We start from the raw sequence: 24584 nt of genomic DNA, 5'->3' as shown, positions 1-24584 counted from the left end.
CGACTCAAGCCAGCAGCTAATGATGCATTTAAAAATGAAACTAACGATATTTTCCAGCAAAGACTATTTTTAAGCAAGGCTGGAAACTGGCAGCAAAGGTGTAAAGAGTGTGTTTCATGAAAAGCTTTTTCTAGGTGTGTGCAGGCGTTTTATTCGGAACCATAAAACCTTCCACAAAAACGACCTTGTGCGTTCGGAGCAGGAACATGAAACGAAGCTGATCCACTTACTGTATATCTGAGAAAACAAAATACTTCAAAAATAGCTCTATTCCACCACTTTGAATATGACTAGAGATCTTTTAACTTATTTTCCAGGTCTAACCAGAAAAGACGTATTTGACGCCGCCTCAGCACATGTGAAAACAAATTGTGATTATATTCCCCTTAAAGAAAAAGTCAACTCAAAAAAGGTCTTCACAATAATTCGCAGCCACATTAGTTAAACCCGACATTCTGATTAATATTGCTCTTGTGGAATAACAATTCAGCAGCAAAATTCACAGGTTTTTATCCATCTCACGAGGCGTCCATTTTGAAAAAAAAACAAAACATTATAGCACCTTTTGCTGCTTAATTCCTATTCCAAAATGCCTTGTTTGGACAAGGGTACAAGGAGCATATGATCAAGAACATTTTTGACTTGACTTCCCCTTTAAATCATTAGTAAGCTATGTTTTCCCATGCGTTCTCAGGCTTGCCATGCCGAATAATGTTTTTCTGTTTTCTTTCACAACATTGCTCTCTAAAAGGGTGATAACGTCTGCTGGGGATGGAACAAAAATACAATACATCCTCTTGGAGCAACATGCAAGTGTTTGCACTAGACTGCTACCACCAAGCAATCAGTCATCTCATTATATATACTGTAAATATTTAAAGTGCATACACTAAAGTCGCACGATATGATGAGATGCGCTAATAAGTTAAAAAGTGTAAAGTTTGGGAGGATTTAATGCAGTGGTTCTCAACCTTTTTTCAGAGATGTACCCCCTGTGAAATATGTTTTCAGCCAAGTACCCCTTAACTAATGCAAATCATTTTTAGGTAAAACAAAAAAAAAAAAAAACTTAAATCATGCTATCATCATGCTAAGTTCTCCAAAAGAAATAGATTCATTATTAAAAATAAATTTTCCGCAAAAAATAAAGCATGTAAAGTGTCAGAACTGTTCTAAAAAACTAATTATATATAAATGTTCGTGCACAGAAAAATATGAAACATAAACCGTCCTGTTTCAGGATGACAATAGAGATCTGTTCACAAAAATACATCATTCATTTAATAAATTTGTCACAAAAATACATAATTAACTTAATCATTATTGAATATTCCCCCTCCCCCCCCAAAAAAAAAAATCCACATTAAGTGTTCGACCTGTTCTCAGAAATAATTAAGAAAAAAATACTTCAGAAAAAATATTCAACCAATGGGATCATAGTAGAGATGTGTTCACAAAAACAAATCATTAACTTGACAGGTAACGAGAGGCGGCACATAAGCTGGACCGAACCATCCTAGTACAGGGCAGAATCTGGGTTTTTAAAATAATGAAATTAAATAACCTACTGAACATAACATTTGTTTTATGAACTTATACTTTCCTGATTAGTTAATTCAATAATTTTAAAAGATTTTTGCATGTTTGTTTGTTGGTTTTATTTAAAACCACAAGTACCCCCTGAAGTTCCTTCAAGTACCCCTAAAACCACTATTACCCCCATTTGAGAACCACCGATCTAATAAATAAGCACATGTGAACTTAACTTTTAAAATAAGATAGCCTGGATGAAAATTTAAGACCAATACATTAAAAAAAAAAAACATTTTGCTTTAACATAGGAAATTATGTTTTCCCAAGACAACATATAATATAATGCAATGCAGTGCTATAAAAAAGGCATTATTACTGTTCCAAATTGCCTAGTGCTTTATTCTTTCATTTTCACCGAGTTTTCTCCTCATCTTACAGAGCTAAGGTTACTTTTGCATAGCTTAGAACAATTAACTCCGTCTTTATGGAAAAGCTACGACCGTTCTACTATCTGGACTCTTTTCTGAGGCGAAATAGCAACAAACGCCATACAATAACACAGCTTCAAGAAAATCTAGACAAAACGTTAGCGCTATTGTGCATGAGCCTATCATTTGTGCTCCGGGTCAGCATGTCCCTAAAGATGATCACACACAAAAAACATATACTTAAAAAAAAAATATGAAAAGACTATTGCTGAATAAATAGGGACAGGACTTACCACTAGGGCATTGTTTAGAAGGTGAGTAGGGTAATACTTTAGTGTTGAGAGGGTGTTAAGAGACGAGGAGAGCAGGGGGGTCAGCGTCCAGGCGGGCAGAGAGGGCAGAGGGAAGGAATAAGTTAAAAATGTTCGCACCAGTCAAAACATCACAAGCTTTGCAAAGTGTGGTCGCATTCTGGCCTACAAGGAACACATTTTTTTTTTTTTTTAACTAAGAGGAGATTTTGAAAAGGAACACACACACACACACACACACACACTTTGCTTCCACAGACCACGGCTCAGCACGTGCCCGGCTGTTCAGCAATCATTCACGATTGTTAATCATTCATCTTTAGTGGACTACCGCAATATTCCACATCTGAGTTTGGGTTTTCTTTGACGATTAACAGAAATTAGATTGACAAAATGTGTTGTCTGTCTGCAAACAATATTGTAGGAAAAGTCTCAGCGTGCGTATGTGTGTGTGTGTGTGTGTGTGTGTGTGTGTGTATAAGCAGTCAGGGAAATTTATAGTTCCGAGAAATATCACACATTGTTTTCAGGCAACGTCCAACGTAGGTATGAAGTTATTCGGAGAAACAATACGCCTCTGAATATTATCATTTACTTTCAATTGTATCACCTGATATGGACGATAAATACATACTAAGCGTAGGAACATATTTTACAGGCAATACCAATAAAACTGCTATCATTCCCTGTCTGTTTTCCATCTTATTATACGTAGGTGTGATTCTACACTCTCTGACTCAGTCACACAGCAGCCTGTTTGAAAAAAATAATCCAACACGCAAATCTCCTTTACCTTTTTCTGGCATCACCAAGAGGACAAATTGTCTAGTTAATATTCTCAAGCAGAACTCCGGCATAAGATTTGCCGCATGATAAAGATACTGCAGAGAGCATATTCGTCAAGCAGAAATTAATAGTAAACTGTTCAATGAAACAACTACAAACACAGAATAAATCAAGCCTTGCAAACAAAGCTAATGAGGGCCAAACATTTCTAACATAGGAAAGTATACATACCGCAAAAACAGACACGCTCATATGCAACATACACAGAATATTAACCTGAAAAAGTAGGTCTCACTCAAAAGAGAAATGAACTATAAAAATGACTATATGAAATGGCATTGCTGTTTATTTTAGATTTAATTTGGAATACATAATAGAGAGCAGTCTTTTACTACAGACAATATCAATATTATAATTTTCTGGAAGAAGAGAAAGAGTGTTGGATTGTCTGTGTATGTAATTTGCACAATGTTATATATATATATATATATATATATATATATATATATATATATATATATATATATATATATATATATATATATATATATATATATTCACAGAGTGATAATGTAGCAACGTTTAGGGGCGGTTCACTCCTTCAAGGTTCATAAAAGCTCGCTTTGGTGGTTTCTGCGAAATCTTGGTGGCTGACAAGCAAACCAGAGGCAAAACTTCCTCACAGATGTTAATAAAATGACAGTTTGAAAGAGGTCTTTCACCAACAACCCCCTTTCCCGCGTATCTACAAGGGCGTGCGCGCGCGCACAACCTCACACACACACTCACACACACACCCGTAAAATCCGAAATCATAAACTTGATCCAGTGCGCGACAGATGACGCGTTGCGTTCAAGTGCAAAACACGCAAATTGGCAAAAGCAGTGTCCTATCCCATAGGAAAGTCAACATACAACGTGAGAGGATGCAGACTGACTGTAAAGCTATGTAGGTTGGGCGGGTGCGCGCACAGCACACACGCACGTGCGCGCACACACTTTGGATACACACGTCCATACACTTTCTCCCGCTCTCTTCCCTCGCTACCAGCGCTAATATTAAACTCCCAAATCCAGTCAGTGTATCCGTGCGCACTGACGCTCTCCTCCTCCTGCCGTAGGATCTCCTCCTCCTTTTTTGTATGAAATACATTTGGGCATAAGCGCCATTTTCTCTTTCCAAAAAAAAAAAGAAAAAAGCGGCGAATGACTCGCGAGCATTGGGAAAAAGTACCGCGGTGCAAGTTTGCTGGAGTTCGACTCAAGCACAAGGAAACAATTTTGCCAAATAGAATCTCCGTGCCCAGCGCAAGCGAAAGCGGCGCCAAAGCGACGCAAAACAAACAAACAAAAGGCAGTTTACCTGTGTCAAGCAGTACGGGGAGTACATGGTGACTTTTCACACGGAAGAAGCGGAGAGCTTATTAAAATTGGATGGAAGCTCGGCGTGGTGCTGCATTGCAATCGCTCGCCGTCCTTGTTTCTCTCACTCCATGCTGCAAGCTTACAGTAACCCCGCCTTGAACGCTTACACAAACTTTCAGGGAGAAAAAGTTTGCCTCCCACCCTCTTCTCGTCTTTGCAGGACTTCCAACTCCGCGCTTCTCACTTTTGATCACGCTCGCATAAGCGCTCATTACGTGAAACTATGCAAACATATTTTCCTGCATTTATCGACTTAAGTCATCGCTTCCTCCGGCTGCGATGACATTCACGCCAGTTGCGTTCACTGAACCTTCGGATTTGCGACACCGCAGTACACTCGTCGAACGATTCCATTTGAAAATCATGCCACGCAAACGCCTTCTGAGAAACATGCGCCAGCTGCGAGGCGAATGCGTCTCCTTCGGCGCAAACCTTCGCTTTACGTTACGACGCCATCAATTCGTGCGGCGGCGACGCGTTAACGTTCAAATCCCGATTTATACAAATATGTCAAATGTTTTTCAACTGTTGCGGCTGCTGATGCAATCATTTCACCCGAGCTCCATTTCGCTCTGGATTTAACACCTTCATTCATCCCGGGGCGTGTGAATAGATGCATTATTTCATGAAGTGAAGACTATTTATCCACTGAACCATTTTTCACCCCGTCCAGAGGCCACATCTGTACTTTTCATGTGAAGCCAAGCCAAACAAGTCAGCATTCGCTGGAGTTGAAAGGGGAAATAACGCCAAATGCCGAGGACAGACATATAATCAAGCGGTATCAAAATACCATCCAGCAGAAATGCGTGCGTCGTTTTGTCGTGCGCGCGCACACACACAGTAGCGAGTGATTCATCCCATAAAAAAAGAGAAAAAAAAAAACAAAGAGTGAAGTTTTTTTGGATGAGGTCCCGAATGTATGGTGGAAATGTTGGGCGGGAGTGAAGTCATTGTAAAAGAAGAGGAGCTAATTTGGGGCCTGACATTGGAGTCCCGCAAATTGATGAGGCCTTCCGCTTGTGCGTTCTGCGCAGGTCAAACAAAGAGATTTGGGGTCTGTGTGGCTAATTACTGCAGTCACGATGGACAAAAAAAAACAAAAAAAAAACTCGGTGGTCAAAACCCCTGTCACCTCCCATACACATAGAGTAATAAAATATTTTTTTCAAAAATGATAACTCATCCAATCAAAACGTATCTACGCTACGCAAGCAACTTTTTATTTATTGTACACTCAGGGGGTGGATTGAGAACAGACGGTACCACGAAGAGTCAAAAATCTGCATAAAATTTACACCGGGGTGTCAAACTCATTTTTATTATGGGCCACATTGTAGTTCTAGTTTTTGTTGGAGGGCCATTGTGACTATCAAGTCAAATCAAATTATGACCGTCGCACGTTTACACATTTTGAAATCAGTGGCCGCTAAAAAATGTTCTAAAGGAGTATCGGTTGCAAAAAGATGAGTAAAAGTTGAAGATAACATGCAAATTTGGTATTTTAGCCAGAAATTTGAAGTCATAATTCTCAATTCATGGGCCACATAAAATGATGTGACGGGCCGGATCTGGCCCCCGGGCCTTATGTTTGACACAGGTGATTTACATTCACTGAAATGCAGTGGGGGGGGGGGGGGGGGGGGGGATCACAATAAAAACGTGAAAATTCTCTTGGAAATAAAAAAAGATAATTGTAGCATACCGCCCACCCCAGATAAAATCCCAAATTACTTAAAAATAATCAATTCCAGACAATTTTAACTTCAATCATTCTAAGTCAGTGCTTCTCAACTATATATAAGATTATTATCTCTATAAATTGTATAATGATACCTAAACCCATATCCTTTGTAACAATAACAAAAGAAAAAAAAAATATATAAATCACTTTTCAACAACTGTTACTTATTTTTACAGCATTTATATGGGTTACAGCTTAGTCTAAAACAGAAAAAAATAACCAAGTACATCAAAGAGCCTGAAATAAAAAAAAAGATGAAAATTGTTATTTTTACACTTCACATGAAAAAAACCAAGTCTTTTCCCGGGGGGGGGGGGCCCTTGTCATGCCCCCTTTCCCCCCACCCCACTATTTGAGTATACACCTCTTTTGTATGTATTGTGAAACCTTGGATTTTTAATTAATTCAAAGCCATGGACGTATTTTCACGTGTTTTTTAGACATTCAATCCTATATACTTAAGTGTCTATTTAATACCTAATCTGGGAATTGATGTCCTTAATGTACTTAAGTATCGGTTGTCCAGAAACTTAAAAACGTGAAAAAACATCCCTGGCATTGAATGAGTTAACAGATTGGATCAAAGGTGACGACAATCAACCCGCAAATTATTTCATTCCCGATTTTGCATAAAATGCCAATCGGATCCAGCCGATCGGATCTGCTTAACGCCGACGTGAGTAAAACCCCCTTCCGGACCTGAAACCTTTTTCGTTTTCAGGACTTCAGAGCATCGTGCAAGTTATTGAAAGTAGCATGAGTGCAAAAGGTTACGAGGGCGACCGAACACAGATCGTAATCCTTCAAACGGGTCGCCTTGCACGAAACACATGCGAGCGCTCCCCAAACGAGCCACGCATTTAGCGGTCGACGTGAGTAAATCTCTCATTAAGGAGCGCACGCTAGAGCCATATGCTTACGCTCGCTAGGTCTGCCGCGCCTCCTGGCCTTTTCGCGCGGCGCAAACGTGCGTATTTACGGCTGCGGGACGTTTTGCAAGCGGAACTGAGACTTTCGGCTATGTAAAAGAAAGAAACGCGGCCGAGGAGAAGAGCGGCGTTGGTAGAGGATGGGAAATCAGAGGTTTGCCTTGATATCGCAGTCGGTAATAACACCACACCCAGCTGTCGCTGCGGCGCAAAGGGGAGAAAGCGATGTGTGGTTGTGGTGGCTGGCGTTGCGTTAAGTGCCTCCAAATATAGAAGTCATGACCTGCCAAAGACTCTTGGCTGGTCAGAGGATCTGTCCAAAAATTGACTTCTGAAGTCAATTGTGTTTGTTACTTGAAGTTTCTCTCAATACGTGAGGTCACAATAGATGCATTTTCAAACCTGGAGTTTTGCACTTTAACCCTCGTGCACACATGGTACCAATGCGGGACCTTTTCGGTGATTTCTTGGTGAAATCAAAGGAGAAAGCGTTGAAAACAAACACCAGGGAGTTGAAATTTCACGCTAATTATATAATCATGTTCAAGTTCAAAATACAACCAAGCTGCAAATTCTAAACTGTTGCAACTTGGCGTTCTAAATAATTATGACGCATATGTTCATGGGAACCAAATTGGACATACCCACACCCATTATAATCCACGTTTTTGTCGATGGATGTTAAACCTATGTGTTATATTGCATTTCTTGCGATTTTTTAACCGAGATCTTTAGCGGTGGTTAAGATAGGCCAACAGATAGAAATTTCTCGAATCACTTGTGTGTAACACTTTAAGACAGTAGATGGCGCCAAAGATGTCATGATGTCACATAACATACGGAAATGCTGCGTGCTTACTGCTGAGCTGTAAATTTCAGTAAAATTAAAAATGTCAAATGTCTAGATTTTGACCCCGCCCACTGTGAACTCTATTAAGCTAATGCGAACATGAAAAGTGATGTAGTGTTTCATAAAAGTAAGATGTTTGTGTATCGATTACGGACTAATGGGTGCAGTCCTTTTTTATGTTTCTAATGCTCCATCAAATCATCTCACGGGCCGAATCCGGCCCACGGGCCATACGTTTGACACCCTCATCCTAGAACAATTGACAGTTTATGGCAGTTAGAAGATCGCCATGTGGGAGAACCCCACCTCCTGTGACTGTAATCTTTTTTCCCAAGCTCAAGCGGTCATTGGGGAGAATCCTTCCGACGGCGGCGCTGCGGAAGATCCCGAAAGAATCCTTCGAGGAGCGCATAGCTGGGAAAGTTGTAGTTTGTGATAGGGACAGGAATCTTTGGCTGTCTTCATGATTTGATTGGGTTCTGGTTTTTGAGTCTACCATTCAAAACGAATTTTGATTCAATTGACAATGTTTCTTGCTTTAATCTATAGATGTGCAAAGAATCGTCATGAACTGTCTTTATTTTTTTGAATTTCCTTTTCAACATTCTTTTCACAGTAGACCCCCAAAAATGCACAAAAATCTACATATAACTGACACTTTTTTAAAAAGAAATATTGCATGAATTTACCTGCCTGACCCACTTGAGGATATATTTTCCTCCACAATAACAACACCACTAATAATAATAATAATGATAATAATAATAATAGAGATAATAACTGAGATAGGCTCCAACTCACCCGCAACCCTAGTGGGGAAAGGCAGCTAATAAAATGGATGGCTACATAGTAGTAATCATAAAAATTGTGAATAATGTCATATTATTATTGTTGTTTAATAAAACTAATGATTCGGGTCCAAGCAAAAAAAAAAAAGAAAAAGGAACTTGATCCTCAAATTAAGTTAATGTTTCACAAAAACCGCTCCAAAAGAAAAATACTCACAGCATATATATTATGTATGTATGAAATGAATGTAGAAAGATCTCAGCATTCGACCCCAGGAGAAAAGTGTTCTCTCATGTGAGACCACTCCCACAATACTCAACTTTTTGTCATATTATTACTCTAAAAAGCTGTTTTTGATGTGATCAAATCACGATAAGAGCCTCTAGGGGGCGTAATTGCATATAGCCAAGAATTGCTATGATGCCTGGTGATACGTTATTTGCTATTGGTTTATACTGTAGATACGCTTGTCAGAAAGTTTAAGTGGGGCAAGGTTCTCCAGAAGGAAGTCCAGTGCAGACCTACTCATGACAATGAGACGGTAGAAACCCTCCTGTGGAAGTTCTTGAACTCACTACCCTGGAATCCAATACAGCCACATTTCCCTCCCAGTTTAAAAAAAAAAAAAAAAAAAAAAGCTCCTACTAGCCGTGCACTTCAATTACAGCCATCATGCTTCATCTCTGTACCCCGAGACACACGATACGGTATAGCGAACCAGATTCTCCGTGAGACTTGGCATGAGTCGAAACTTAGTGAAAACAAAAGGCCGAGGCCTAAAAAAAAAAACCTGTGGCTCCCATCTCATTAGCAATCATAATCCCAGCCGTCTTTCTCCCCTCAACCCTTCACTCCTTTTTTTTTTTTTCAAACCATTTTAATCACGATGACTGGTGGAAATCAACTGATCTTTTCCTTGAAGGCTTTGCTATTCTTTTCACATTTTCATACAACATCATTTTCATTCCTTGGGGGCTGACGCTAAGGGGGGTTTTGCGAAGGCCCCCTTTTCGTAGAATGTGCGTGTGGAAATAATGATTGTAATGGCTTGCAGCTGACTTATAGTGCTGTGAATGACGCTATAATTGTGGCAATTACCAAGAGCTTGAACACCAACTGTCCGTCATAGTCGTAATAAGTAATGACTCACAATAATAATAACAATAATAATAATAATAATAATGCATACCCTGTATGAATCTGATACAACAAAGCATTCAGGCATCCCAGGACCTCTGGAGGGTTCTTCATTCAACAGAAAGTTTTCGGTTGCCTGAAATAACAACACAACAGTTACTCACTCATGGACTGACAACCTGTGCAGAACTGTGCAAAAGTATTGGGCCACCCCGAGCGTTCTTTTTTCTGACCTTTTTCCACATCGGCCCATCTCTCATTTGAATTTAACTTGGTTCTTCGGGCGTAGGGTGAACAATTTGGTAAATATTGGTAATCACGGGTTCTCGTTTATGCTAAAACTAACAATTCCGATCTAATGATGGCCAAATATTTTTGCATAGTTGTGATCAACATCTGTTTTGATGGCACATGTTGTGTTGTCTTTCTCAAACAATGAAATGACGTGCCAACACATATGATCACATGCCATTAAAAAAATAAAGGAGTAAATAAATAAATAAGATGCCCCCTCCCCTCCCCAGCCTCTATTTGTCTCTATACATGCTGAATAGTGTGTGTCGTCTGCCCGAGCTCATGTTCTGCGCAGGCCCGAAGCCCGTCACTCATTGCAACTTGAATGGGTAGCAAAGTGATTCGCTGTGGTGGCAGCACACAACAGTCCAGCACAATGGCATTTCCTGTCGCTGCCATTTCACCTGCATTGCTCACTGATTCAGCAAAAATCATTCACACACACGTACACACACATGCACACAACGTCACTGACGTTACACATGCACGCACCAGCCACATACAGTACTCAGGTCATACGTCTAACCTTCTGTATAAATATTACGTGTCTGGAAAGTATTCACTATTCACCAAGCTTAACTTTTTCCACATTTTGTCATCTAACTGCCAATATACAATAAGTTTGTTTTTATTAGCCATTTTTTTGAATGTATTAAAAATAGAAAACTTAAATATTCAATATATTTTTTAATACTTTTTGATCCAGCTTTTTCAACAATTACAGCCTCAAGTCTTCTTAAATATAATAGCACAAGTTTAGCCTGCCTATCTTTAGACTCTTCTGTCTTTTCTTTTTTCCTTTTATCCTGACAGTTACTGCTGCTGAAAAACATCCCCATAGCATGATGCTGCCACCACCATACTTTACTGTAGGCATGGTAAGGTCTGATGATGAATGAAGCCTGGTTTTCTTTGCACCATGTGCAAACTCCACACGGGAAGGCGGATTTGAACTGGGGTTCCCGAACTGTGAGGCAGATGTGCTAACCACTGTTGCACCGAGCCACTACTCCGACAGATGCTTTTTTTGAGCGCCATATGACATAGAAAGAGAAATTGCGATAGTGCACACCATTTACTAAGGTAGCAAGAGTCGTACAGAAGGCGACGCCAACAGTGCGATGACCACTTGCATCCACCAGCAGGGGGCGCTCTTAACAACCCACACTCTCGAGTCGATAAAGAATATCTGGGACAAGCATGTCACCGATCAATAATAGATTAATGCGCATGTTGAACGGGTATTCTGCTGGGATAAACTTTAGAGGGGATATGCAGACTTATAAAATGTATTCCCAGTCGATGAATACATTTTTTTTGGGGCAGAGAAAATGACCGCAAGCACCTAGTTTGCCTCGCATGCCTTTTACAAGGTAGTGCTGAAATGTTCTCATACTTTTTGCAGTATTACTTTTATTCGTGTATACGTGAGCTACAAGTAATCTGAGTGCCGTAAGAAAGTCACACTTGGAGGTTGAGCAAGAATAAATGAAATTCAAATCTTTTTTTTCACCCTCATTCACTGCCATTGACGGATATAGACGCCAAAGAATCATTTTTACTAAGCTGGCAGTGATTGCATGGATAAAATAAAAAACAACTCAAGAAAGTGAGTTCAGACGAGGAACCATGGATTTAATCGTCGTATAAAGGGCAAGAAAGCAACTAATCATATTTTCCAGAACTTTTATATTGTGACCTTAAAGAGAAACAAACGTGCCCAACACCGGAACAAATACAGGTATACAGTATCTCATAATGGGCAAGTTACGCCATTTGAACCGGCATGTGGCATAAACAATTTTTTATGGAATCAAAACAGACATTAGGTCACTTAAGCTTTTACATATGCAGAAACACACACATGTGCAAACTATGACACGGGACTGCACTTGAACAAATACATGAACAGACACATACATAAACACACAACTATAATAAGTCCCAGACTTTGGCCGAGCGAGCTGCGGTTTGCGAGCGAGAGACACAGGCTATTCATATCCGGCCGAATGAGAGGTTACAGCTCGAGCCTTTTCCCTTTGACTCCGACGCGGGAAGGGGACTCTTCTTGTGCGAATTTACTCTGTTTGTTTGGTAGAAGGTCCGAATGATTAGAGCTAGATCAACATTGGTTTTGTTAAGCACAGGCTGCATCGCTCTTGAGGAGTTGAGCGCAAGCCACATGAAGCGCTCGCGCAAATTTAAAACTGGAATAATCCAAGCGACTGCGAAAACATCGCGCATGGCGTCCGGCCTCGGCATCCATCCTTTCTTGTCATCATCAATTGGTGGGATAACACCCGAGGGAAACCATTTGTCCCACTAAATAGTAACCTTGTCAACTTCTCTGGGCTTTTTTCTAAGCTCTTAAACTGGCCGGTCCAGCTGAGGGATATATTTTACTCTGTTTATAATCACAGAGTAGCTCAAACGAAGGCAGACCGGCAATTCTAAGTGCCTGTTTCTGTTAAGAGTTGTGACGCTGAAAAATGACTCGGGCGCAACAAATCAGGTTCAAGTATGCCCAAGACATAAGTAGACATGAAAGAGAAAACTGACAATATATGTAGAACGCTTAAGAGAGCTAATCCTTCCATCGCAATCTAGCTAGCGACGCTCACAGAGGGTTGTTGTTTATTTACGGGCTTATTGTTTCATGTTGCGATCAATTAATTACAGTTAAAACGTTATGTTTTAAAATGGTGTCCTTATTTTTAATACCTAGCTTTTTGGTGATCAGATCCATTTTCATGCATTGGCTTCTTGAGTTTTTGGAGATTGGTAAAAAAAGGTGAATCACATTCTTAAGTGGACCCTGATTGGTTGTCATTGTGTTTCGCAGAACCAGTTTCACAGGCAAAAAGGAGGGAAAATGTGAAAATTGAGGAGCATTTTCAAAATGTAAACACCAGATGGCACCTTTGCTAAAAGTAGTAATACACTTTCTTCGTAAAAAGTAGCTTGTTCATCACAGAAGCAACTCAAGTTTAGCCTACCGCATAAATGCAAAGCACCCAGGTGGTGGCAGACAAAATGCAAGTGTTGTCCTGTCTGCCAGTTCACAACAAATTGCAGAGCAACCCCAAGACACTTCTGATGACTAAAACACATGTGAGAGGGTGTTGATTCACTAGCATGTCTTCAAACACATACGCCCATGACTGATGACTGTATAAACCTCCGAAACTCTCTCAAATTACAGACATTTTCTAAAGCCACTCCCACATGCTGATAGTACTTCCGAAAACAATATCAATGAACCTCAGAAGCACAGTCAAAAAAACACACGCACAATCGTCATTTTACGTGACATCATACTCATGTCCTCAAGAATATTGATTTTGTTTGGGAATGAAAAAGGGCCAAAATCCTTGCGTTGGAGAGTTTTGTTTGGACTGACATAAAACATTGAATTTGCTAATTTGTTCCTGCACAACTGATTGTTTCCAGATTCATACTGATGGAGAGTTTAGCGAGTGTGCATTGTATGAATCCACAGAGGCTCCTGGTGTCATACATGATGCAGATAGAATGGCGAATGGATTACGTTGTTGTCATGTAGTCTAATACAGTTTCAGGATTTTGGGACTATGCCACTGTATATAAAAAGATCAGTATTTAGTCACACGTGAAATTAATCTTTGCTGGCGAAAATTCAAACTTTGCATTTACATGCACATTTTAATCCATAAATACCCAGACCTATTTTTCCTTGAAGGAAAATGATGTGGTCTACTGTTTACCACGGACAAGTGGACCACAAAAACGCATTTCTGATGTTTTTTTGTCTATTTTCAGAATAACAAATTTGATCTGTGTTGTTACATGTATGCCACATTGGGCACATGTATATATATATATCATGCAATGATAACCTTTTTAATAAACTAAACATGTTTAACCCAATTTTGGTAATGATACGCTGCCCACGCAGAGCCCTGGGGATACAAGTTTGGTGAGAGAAAAACGGAATCGCCTACGGCAAGCAGATGGGAAAAAAACAGGAACCGGCTAACTCTACCAGTCGCCTTTTCTGTCAATATTAATTTAAAATTGAAACAAACACAACTCACGAGTCATCAGCGCCAGAATTTTAATACGACAAAATACGGGCACAACATTTTACTTGTTGGGTCAAGTCTAGTTTGACGTTTTGAGGAATGTAGCAGACTGTACCATGCTTGGCGTTTTGAGTGTTTACACCTTCCTGGTGCACGTGACAATTTAGTAACAGGAAGCCGACTAGACCTTAGACCATAGGTGTCAAACTCTGTCCCCGAGGGCCAGTATACTGCATGGATGCAGGATACCAGCCCTCAAGGACTGAAATTTGACACCTTACTATCCAAAAGCAAGTCTAAAATCTGGTAAAATGTGTCATCTGATTTTTGAGGGTTTGATCAAGGTGCTTGGAGATAAATTCTGCTGATATAAAAACTTGGATTTATCACACGGCAAATCTACATGCATGTTCATAATCGTTCATGATTTGACTTTGTCGAGAAGCGTATCTAAACATTTCAAGCCAAGACTAAAAGGGACACATTTTTCAACACAGTCCCACTCAAGGGCTGAACACTTGCGCCAACCACGCTGACACACTTCTGTCCCAGTGTTGAAGAACTCTTTTGTTTGGGACATGCATCAACGGTTCTTATGTACAAGACTTTTACGACTTTTCCCTCCCCTCGTAATGGTTCAGGTTACTTCCACTATGTAATATTGCGGTTATTGTTACAAAGTGTCAAGTTTGGCTGGCTTATTAATGAGAGGTCATGCCAGGCTCAAGCACACCTCTTCCAGTTGTGTCCAAGCCAGGAATGTGTACTGCGCACCGAGTAGAATATTCCTGTCAGAAAAATCTGGACTTTTTCAGCAGCGGTCAAAGAACGCTTGACTGCAGTTAAGTGCTCACAAAAAAAATGGGTGAGCCATAAAAAAGTCATAACAAGGAAGACGAACAACATCGCATCACACCAATGGCGTGTTGCGAAGGCCGACTTCAAAATAAAATGTGGTGCATTCAGATGCAGTCAAACATTTCAAACTTATCAAAAAAGAAGAATTCAATCAATGCCTTAATAGTTATTGTATTACTCCAAATACAAGTCAGCTTTGCTTGTAAGTCGACCCTGCCCCCTTTTTTACTGCAATTTGGCGGGATTTTACAAAATTCCCAATTAAAACACATGGTGTGTTTATTAAAATGACGAAATTACGCAATCTCGCATTTTTGTTTTGAAAGCAAAATTCAAGCCGTGTTTTCCTTTTCATAATGCATCAAGAAAAATGAGCCTTGTTGTTGACGACAATTGAATTGTGTAAAATTGCCCGTCTAGTCGCTTATGTTTTTGAGAACTATTCGGATAACGCCTCTATTTTCCATTCTAGTGCTTGGTATGTCAATGAATCGAAATAAAGAATAAACACGCCTTTGTTATATATGACCATTTTTGCATTTACGCCAAACAAATGTAGCACATTAAAATGAGTCCTCTTTGAACAGGCATTAAAAATGGATAATCATTTCACGACCTGTGCAGGGTTTCCCTCCAAAGTCATTTAAGTTTCTTCTGTTTTTCTTTCGATTTTCAGCGTCCCTCATGTTCGAACATTTTCATCGGGATGCATCCCTAGTAAGTACAGTAAAGTGCGACGCATTAATCTCAGTCGGCGTAGCCCCTCATCTGCCCGCCTGTTATCTCCACCTCTCATAAAGCATGACAGCTCGTAACAGGGATGCTGAAGTTGGCCAGGTTTCATGGCGCTGGATTAATCAGAGCGCATATACATATGGCCCACCCTTCACCATCACTCAGACTTCACACAGCAGCTCATAAACCACCTGGGTCCCCGCGGTCTCCAAGCGATCGCGAGAGGCAGGTACCCCCGCAATTAGCCGACAGCCCTCCGATTGCTCCGTTTCCAGGCGATGGGCCGGACGCTTTCTAGGGCGTCGGAGGCCGGCCATCGGCGAGGACACGACGGGCGCCTCGCCTCGTCCCGCCTTAACCGCGTCCTCGTTCCTCACCTGCTAACAAGCTAACAAACCTGCGCAGATGTGGCAAGGACATCAAAGTCCGGGAAAGGATGGGAGGAGCGCCTTGTTTGTCGAAAAAAATGAAAGGGGAAATTGGTGTTGTGTGAGCCCGAGCCAACGTCACCTCGGGGAGAAACGCTGGGTAAATGTGATATTTTACACCTGCATCTAAGGGGCGAGGAATACAAGGCAGGGTGCAGGGAGGGAGACGGTAATTAGAGCAGCGCGGGTGTGTTTAAAAGGATTTTTAGTATGTTTCTGGGGCTTGCCACCGGTCCTGCTTCTGCATTCAGTTTGTTGAGACATACTTGATGCCAGATGATTCAAAATGCTAAACCTGGTTATGAACGCTTCAAAAAAGTGGTGGAAATCAGCCCCAAAATATGCTAATATCGTCGCAGCGATAAGTAGCTGGCAAGCGCTGCGCAATGAATAATGCTATTGGCTCCATTTCCTCATTAAGGCCCTAAAGAGGAGCGAGAACAGAGAAAATACATGTATTGTTGCTGTGATTTTATTTTCAAATTAAAATGACACAGCAGTAGATAGCAAGTCGTTCCAAAATTAAGTAGATTCAAATGACTCTTACGCAGCTGGTGTGCCGCCTGGATGTCCTGTGAAACCAATTAATGTGAGAGTTAAATCTTGACAAAGTAATTGAAGCAGGGCTAGCTGTGAGAGAGCAGCGTTATCCGCGTGAGACAAAGTAACATGGCGAACCGTGTCTTTATTTGTATGGTTTAAGTGCTATAACATCTGTGTTATTGGTCGGTAGTTACAGAGTACATCATGCGATTGTTTCCCACATTTCGCACATTTGTTCCATTACAATCTAAATTACCGTATTTCTCCGAGCACAAGTTGACGGCTTTTACCCCCCCTTTCTACTGTAAATGCGGTGAATTTTACAAAAACGCGATGATAAGTCTACCCCGACTTTAGTGGTCACACAGATCACGGCTGTCCAATTAAAACACACGATGTGTATTATTAAACTGATGAAATTACTCTACTTTTAGAGGCATTTCTAGATCTTGTATTGAGTAACATATTGTTGCAATTGGGGGGGGGGGGCAAAACTGCGAGGCAGTCTACTCATGCGCGTGGATGCGAATGATAAAAACAATGACATTATTTGAAGTTTCAATCTTTTTTTGTTTTGACACGTCTGAATATTATAGTCTAAAAGTTATCATCACTATCAGGCACACCAAATAGCTCCTCCCATTTCAATTCGGACTTGCTTCTTCCTCTTCATCGCTTGTTCAAACATCCTCGTTACTTTTCTGCAGGTAGCCATCTTCGGACACCGTCCGATTTGTTTGAAACGGTTTGTCTTGAACGGACAAGTCAAGCCGTCTTTTCCTTTTCATAATGCATCCAAGTCCGCCGAATACAATTAGCTACTGCATTTTTGCAATGTTCTGTGCAAACGCTCTAAAACAGATGCATACTATATCAAATTACAGGTTTTACTCTTGATTGTATCAAACCTGTCACAACTACTGTATGTGCCTGAGCTGTTGTTTTAAAGGGTGACTTTAGAAAAACTAATATTTTTTTTCCTCTTTTTTTTTTTTTAGGATTGGTGTACTTTTATATAGGTAGTTGCAACGCACTAATTTGATGTTATATGCTTGTAGAAACCGTTCTCACCGTAACTTTAATGTAAATTGGTATTTTTCTGAGTTTAAAGGGAGTAAGCCGCATATTCTACACTTAAAATACTTTTACAGTGGAACCATTGGAAAGGTCATATAATTTAGAATAAAACCGTCGTTCCGTTTCGTGGAAAAGCGAGCCTCTTTTGCGGCACATAGAGTTTAACCCGCTGTCACTCGTAACTTCACGCAAGACCTCAAGATATTCTGCGAAAGAAACTAGCAATGCAACTTGCATGAAGTCAAACTTTCTGCTCCCTTTGCTTAGCGGTGACATGATGTCAAAGGGTGTGTCGTTTATGACAAAAATTTACTTGAAATGAAGTCACTGATTGCGTGATTCTTAACCCTTGAGCACACACTTTGCAAATTACACACATTGCCATTTTCCCCTTATTCTGTTAATGCTTTTAAAGGAGTCTTGAATAAATTATGAATATTTGTTTTTCCTCAACCACGCAAAATGTTCAGTTGGATTAGTTTTATCCATACAGATATTGGTTAAATTTACTAACACCCACAAAAAACTTGAAAAATGGTCTTTGTCATCTGTGATGATGCCACTTTAAGACATAGCCATTAACTGACCTCTACCGCCACCTACTGTCTTGAGGTGAAACACGAGTCGACAAAGAATTTTCTGTTTAATGACGTAGTTTGACGGCTGCTCAATGGAATGTTACGAAAATCGCAGCAAAATCAATGCAATAAATCTTATTAAATTGCATCTCGAAAATTGTAATTATAATGGTTTTACATGGTCCAAAATTTGGACAATGAGCATTTTTGTACACAAAATCTCGCACGTCCAGCTGCAATCACATAGAATTGTCGGAATCGTCGCGTTTTAAAATTTTACATGTTTTAATAATCTGCAGGAAATTCAGCACCTAGTTTTTTTTTCCCATGAATTATGTTATATCATTAAAAAAAAAAAAGGAATTGTCATCATTTGTAACATAATGCCTCAAGGGTTCATTTGTCTGACTTGTAAAGCATTTGTTCAGTTGTCACTCAGCAAAAGTGCAAGTACCAGATGCCATAGTCAGTTGGCTTGATTCTTGCAGCTTGTGTGTGTGTAAAAAAATTAGACAAATAAGACATACTTTCAGATTTTATTTGAGGATACACTAAGATGGAATATTTCGGTCACTTGTTTGTGTCGTATTTGTATTTGTATACACACAGTATGTTTGTTGTTGCTGAATAAATATTTATCATGACCTGGAATCACCTATTTGAATTTGCAGTATTTGCTACAATAAAAAGATTCATAAACGCAGCAAACTGGATTTCAAATTCTTTGAATGTCAGTAAGTAAATGTCAGCATTTTTTTTAAATACAAACGTGCTGTGTATATATAACACATATAGGTCACATTCAAAAGGCTAAAGTACTCCCACCATAGTGTATCCACGATTTAAATCTGAAAATGTCTTCTTTTTCTTGTTTGAATGTTAAATGATAACATTTTGAACCAGCATTTAACACACGACACTTTTGGAGGTTGACCGGGCAAGAGGTTAAACATCCCATTTGCTCCACAGCATATTTGGACAACTCACTATAGTGGCGAATATAAATCATCTAAGTGGTGTTTATGTGTCAGTGCGGAAGAGTTCGTCTCCAGAGAAACTTGACACTGATCAACACATACCTCATCACACTGCAAGATTGTTTGGTGCAAACATCTTTTTTTTTCCTCAAATGAGACAAGTTCCTACAGCAGGAGACTCGCAAATCAAGATAATCCCACACGAGACTTGTCCTGAATTCTGTATCCTTTTCACGGAGGAGTTTTTTTTTTTTTTGAACAGCTGCCACATTAGCTCGGATTCTTGTAAACAAATAATTATTCATACTAATAATCTCCCATATTCATGTGCAAATAAGATGGCTTGCTGGAATTCGAGAAGCGCCAAGGTTGTATGTGGGAGGTTCCACTAACTACTGGCTCAAGTTCAACTGCGAAAAGTAGAAAATAGAACTCATCTGAGGGTCAACGATGTGCGAGTTAAACATCACGGCGCATCTGTAAAAAACAGACGTTTTTTGTTACAGTGGCTGACAGTCTGGCGACGTTTCACTGGGGGCAAAACGGGGATTTTTACTGGATCTGGAATTGGTCAGATGGTCTCACAAACTTTGTTCTGTGGCCTGTGAAAATATTGAATTGCAAAACTAACCAACATTGCAGAATGGACACATTTTGCATAATTACACAAAAAGCTGCATTATTGAAACGGCCCCTTTGCAGCCAAGTTTCCAAAGATAACTTTGCACACACACTTGACAGGTCAACAACCTTTCCACAACTTCTGGCCTGCATTCTGCTTGTCTGCTTACACCGTATGATATGATACCATATCATATATGGAAGTATTAATAGCAGGGTGAAGGCATATTAAGATTTCACTCATCAGAACAGCTCCGGGAGATCGAGAAAGCAAAACGGAGAATGTCAACGTAATTTAAACAATAATAAAACAAATAAAGTGATGTGGTGGGACCTTGGCACACACATGCAGACATATTACTAATAAATCCCAAACTTCACTAAATGCAAGTCATTAAATGCATGCGCTGCTACAATCACGTTTAGAGCTGACTGCACAAATGAGCAAATTATTGGTTTACACAGCACGTACCATTGTGGTGTAGGGAAAGGTGCCAAAACCCTCTCAGAGACCCATTTTCCACTCTAAAAAAAAGTTCGGCTTCCAGAAGAGAAAAAAAAAAGTTTGTGGGGGAAAGGAAAGGGCTCGGTTTGTCGTTTAGCTCGACCTTATGGTACCGGAAGCAAACACGGTCTGGCAAACATTGTTGCTCTTTTTTTTTGTTTGTTTTTTGAAAACCGCAGGCTGTAATCCAATCTTCCCGACTTCTTCATGCAAGGTACGTCATATTTCCACAAAACCCGTCCCGATGTTGGGCTCGCGCTCTACAGCGAGATCTCTCCGGGCTTCCAGCGTCAGTCGACCCGAACCGGCTGCATGCTTTTCACTAAGCGGTCCTCCTCGCTGCACGTGCGGGGGAAAGTTGCGGAAATCTTTCAATGATGGGTCGCTCTTACGTCCCTGTGAGTTGATGAACAAGCGCATTAAAAAGAAGAAGAAGAAAAAGCGCGAGGTCCGCGCGCATGCACGCAACCGGAGCCAAGCGAGGATGCCCGGGTCTCCTACTGCGGCCGCCAAGCGGAGCGGAGGGCGGCTGAATTATTAATAACCGCAGCGGTGCGCAGTCTGTCGTGCTCAGTGAGGAAGCAGGGCGGCAGCTGGGGGTTTAGAGGAATTAAATACCGGCTCAGAGGAAAGCGTGGACGCAGGGGGGGATTAGAGAGCCCGCAGCGGACTCGAGCGCAGCTCCAGGCCGAAGTACGCACTCACTCCCTCGCCAGGACGGGAGGGAGCGAATCCGAGATCGGTTCGGTAGTCGCGGTGCCGCTCGTCAAAAATTCTAGTTTTGGATTGGGGAGGGGGTTGAAATGCAATGTTAAGGTATAAAATAACCAGATCTTAAGGAGGCATCGGGGCATCGTCCCATGTGATCAGCAAGGATGCCATAAAAACTCAAGGGGGAGATCGTTCCATATATTTCAATTAAGAAGATAAAAAAAAAAGATATTCATAGGCAATTGAGTCGGTCGACGTGAATGGGAACAACATCTAACGCTTAATTTCCTTAAATTAACTGCATTTTAAGATTGCGTAATATAAAGTTTATGGGACATGGTTCTTGTGCCAAAAATGGAGAAGCAAATCTGAAATGGTCAGATGAAGAATATGAAGCAGTTAAATTGTATAGTTTCTGAAATATTTTTGGTCAATTGAATTGCGTGGCCTGCAAGTTGCTTTTAAAGCTCTATAAACTACACGACGACATTTTTTAAACACACTCAATTTCATTACATTTCAAAATGAATTCTCTTTTCACACACACACATTTTATATATATATATATATATATATATATATATATATATATATATATATATATATATATATATATATATATATATATATATATATATATATATATATATATATACACACAGTAATTAATAAAGTGCTTTGACCAATGTTAGTTTCTGGGTGGGGCTGATTCTGACGTTTTTTTTTTTTTTTTCCCACTGCTATTTTGCTAATTCTAGACATTGTGTATTTTGCACACGTAGTTATTTATTTACACAAGCATATGTATTCATTCGTAGCATTATATTTCATTTAAGTTGCCAGCTTCTTTGATTTCCGTGTGCACCATTTTGAGGTATTATCAAATGATTGAATGAAAAAAGAACAGGAAAAATAAAATTCTAAAAAAGTGTTGTAATATTGAGTAAAATAATTTGATTCATGCAGTATAAATACAGTAAACGTATTACTGTACGTCACCAAATCCTCTTTTTATACATCTGCTTGAGAAATTAAAAAAAGAGATCTATTCATATTTTTATTTAACAGCCACAATTATAATTGGTGAGAGTAACTATCAAAATTAGGCTCTTAATATTAACGTAGTTTACAGTGGTGGCATGTCCAGCCAAGAAAAACATTCATTTTTAATTAAACAAGCATGCAAAAGAGATGATCGCACCACAGCACGACTGAGAAATCATGTTCTATACAGAATTAACGAAACAAAACGAATAAAACATCACATTTTCGCAGACCAAGATATTAAATAGGCCTCAAAATCTCAATTGGCTTGATTTTGAACTTCAACTGATGGTTAACGTTCAAAACACTTTGCAGCTTACTCTAATAAACATACGACCTAAAAGCGTAATACGGCGCTTTAATAATCTTCTTAGCAACGAAATGCTTTTTAACGGATTTAATATGTTCCTACATAGCCCACTAAAGAGGTCAATATTCGTTGTTTGAACAGAACACGAGTCATTTGGCACCGTTATGTAACAGGCCTATATCCCCAAAAACCTGCTTAACGGCACTGCGGCGCAAGCGCGACACGAAGCATCCAAAATATTAGCACTACATTTATTTTCATCGACAAGTTGTGCCTTTTCCTGACGTGTTGCGCGAACATTAATGCGCGTGCACGCACCCGTCTGCGCTGAATGCCGAAGGCCCATTTGTATCGTCTTGGCTTGGGCTTTTTAACTTCAACTTTTGAGACAAAAGACCCGCTGGGCAACGGTCCATTTAGGAATGTTGACCTTGGCAGGCCCACTCCAACCTGCCACGACCGCATCTATTCTCTGGTTTCTTTGAGATGGAATTGGCGCATTTGACCTGCGCATAAAAAGTAGCCATTGTGGTGGGAGGCCAGCGCGTTTGCATCAGTCAGAAATGCATTAAAATACACTAAAAACATCGATGGATAATGTAGCAAAAGTTGAAAGAATGAAAGAAAAAAAGAAAGAAAGAAAAATACTAAATCCACATTACTGTCAATAATACATTGGAATGTGACCTTATTTCGTTATTTTCATAATTGCCCGTCGTTTTAATTTATTATTACAATATTAATAAAGAAAAACAATGTCCAAGCTTATTTTTTGCTTGTTTTACAAAAACAAGATACTTTTAGCACCTATATGCTGATAAAATAAAAATGTTAAATCTCCTGCCAACAAATTAAGTTAATAAGTGTACTCTTATGACAAATAACATGTTGTTTATGAATAATTTTCCATGGGCATTGTTTCAAATTGAAATCGGACATCCGACAAAGCCCTCAACCGCACGTGAGCTTTCAACATTGCAAAATTGATCAGATTTGAACTTGCAGCTTATAAACTGACATGTATTCATTGCACTGCACTTTAAATTTTCATTAGTCTAGATTACACTCCCTTCTCATTTACTAACCAACCATTTGAAGTGGGGTGGCCGTTTTGTACGAGTGATGACATATGAATATTTGAACTTGAGCACAAACACAGGTCTAAGAACCCATATAACAATGGAGCTTATAGTGCACTTCGCATGCTGAAACCAATCATTTGTGTAAAACAGCATTAGAAATATGTAAAAAAAAAAAAAAACCCTAACCCTAAAAAAAAATATATATATACACACACACACACACACACACACACAGAGGAACACGGTTACAGGGCAAAGTGCTGACATCAACAACTGATGCAGACGAATGATTGGTTGAGCCTGGGGCCTTGCTGATAGCCGATTGGCTCCTTAGAGGATTTGCTGAACTGACACTGAGGGAAGCCAACTTAAGTGTGCATACATGTGTGCTCGGATCTCTCGGGGTATCCCGCACGCTCCTTTCTTATCAGGCAGCCACAAGGCCCCTCTCCTGCTCTCAGCAGTGCAGGACGACCAGCTAACTGCTTTATCTTCCAGCGGCAAAGTAGGCTTTTATAGCTCTGATTAACTCACTGTTTGACTGCCTTGTTTGGGGTGGGAAAGTGAGAAGTAATTATGATTGCAGATATCAGACCGGTGTCTGTTTTAATTGACGGAAAGAGAGGTGCTAAAGTGTAGTGGATGTTCAACAACGCACTTTTTGGGAGAGTACGACACACACAGAACCATTGGAATGCATCCCGAAGGGACGAAATGTTTACATACAGCAGAGTTTGGACACATCTTCTCATTTGATGGGTTTTCTTTGTTGTCTTGACTATTTACATCATCGCTTTGAGACGTTGAATGATAAAATTGGGAGGCATG

At 40.0% G+C, this 24584-nt stretch overlaps 1 protein-coding gene across 3 annotated transcripts in view; it reads right to left on the bottom strand.

The window, feature by feature from the left end:
• The window catches only part of nfixb (nuclear factor I/Xb), a 133655-nt gene extending 112485 nt beyond the window's left edge, over positions 1 to 21170 (bottom strand). Inside the window, exons 1-2 of one of the 3 annotated variants that reach the window (XM_088436028.1) lie at positions 20577 to 21170; positions 2255 to 2290 (exon numbers count right to left, since the gene is read on the bottom strand). In XM_088436028.1, the coding sequence (XP_088292154.1) occupies positions 2255 to 2290; positions 20577 to 20579 (39 nt within the window). In that variant the 5' untranslated portion in view covers positions 20580 to 21170. Of the gene's footprint in view, positions 1 to 2254; positions 2291 to 4421; positions 4899 to 20576 lie in introns of those variants that run through there. The other 2 variants (XM_088436027.1, XM_088436030.1) reach the window with 2 other exon arrangements.
• Positions 21171 to 24584: the final 3414 nt, after the last annotated feature.

Source organism: Hippichthys cyanospilos, chromosome 16 (genome assembly GCF_059441005.1).
Source record: "Hippichthys cyanospilos isolate Australia breed blue-spotted pipefish chromosome 16, RoL_Hcya_1.0, whole genome shotgun sequence".
Lineage (NCBI taxonomy): Eukaryota > Metazoa > Chordata > Actinopteri > Syngnathiformes > Syngnathidae > Hippichthys > Hippichthys cyanospilos.
The sequence above is the reverse complement of the archived record's forward strand: the minus strand, read 5'-3'. Positions and strand labels throughout refer to the sequence as shown.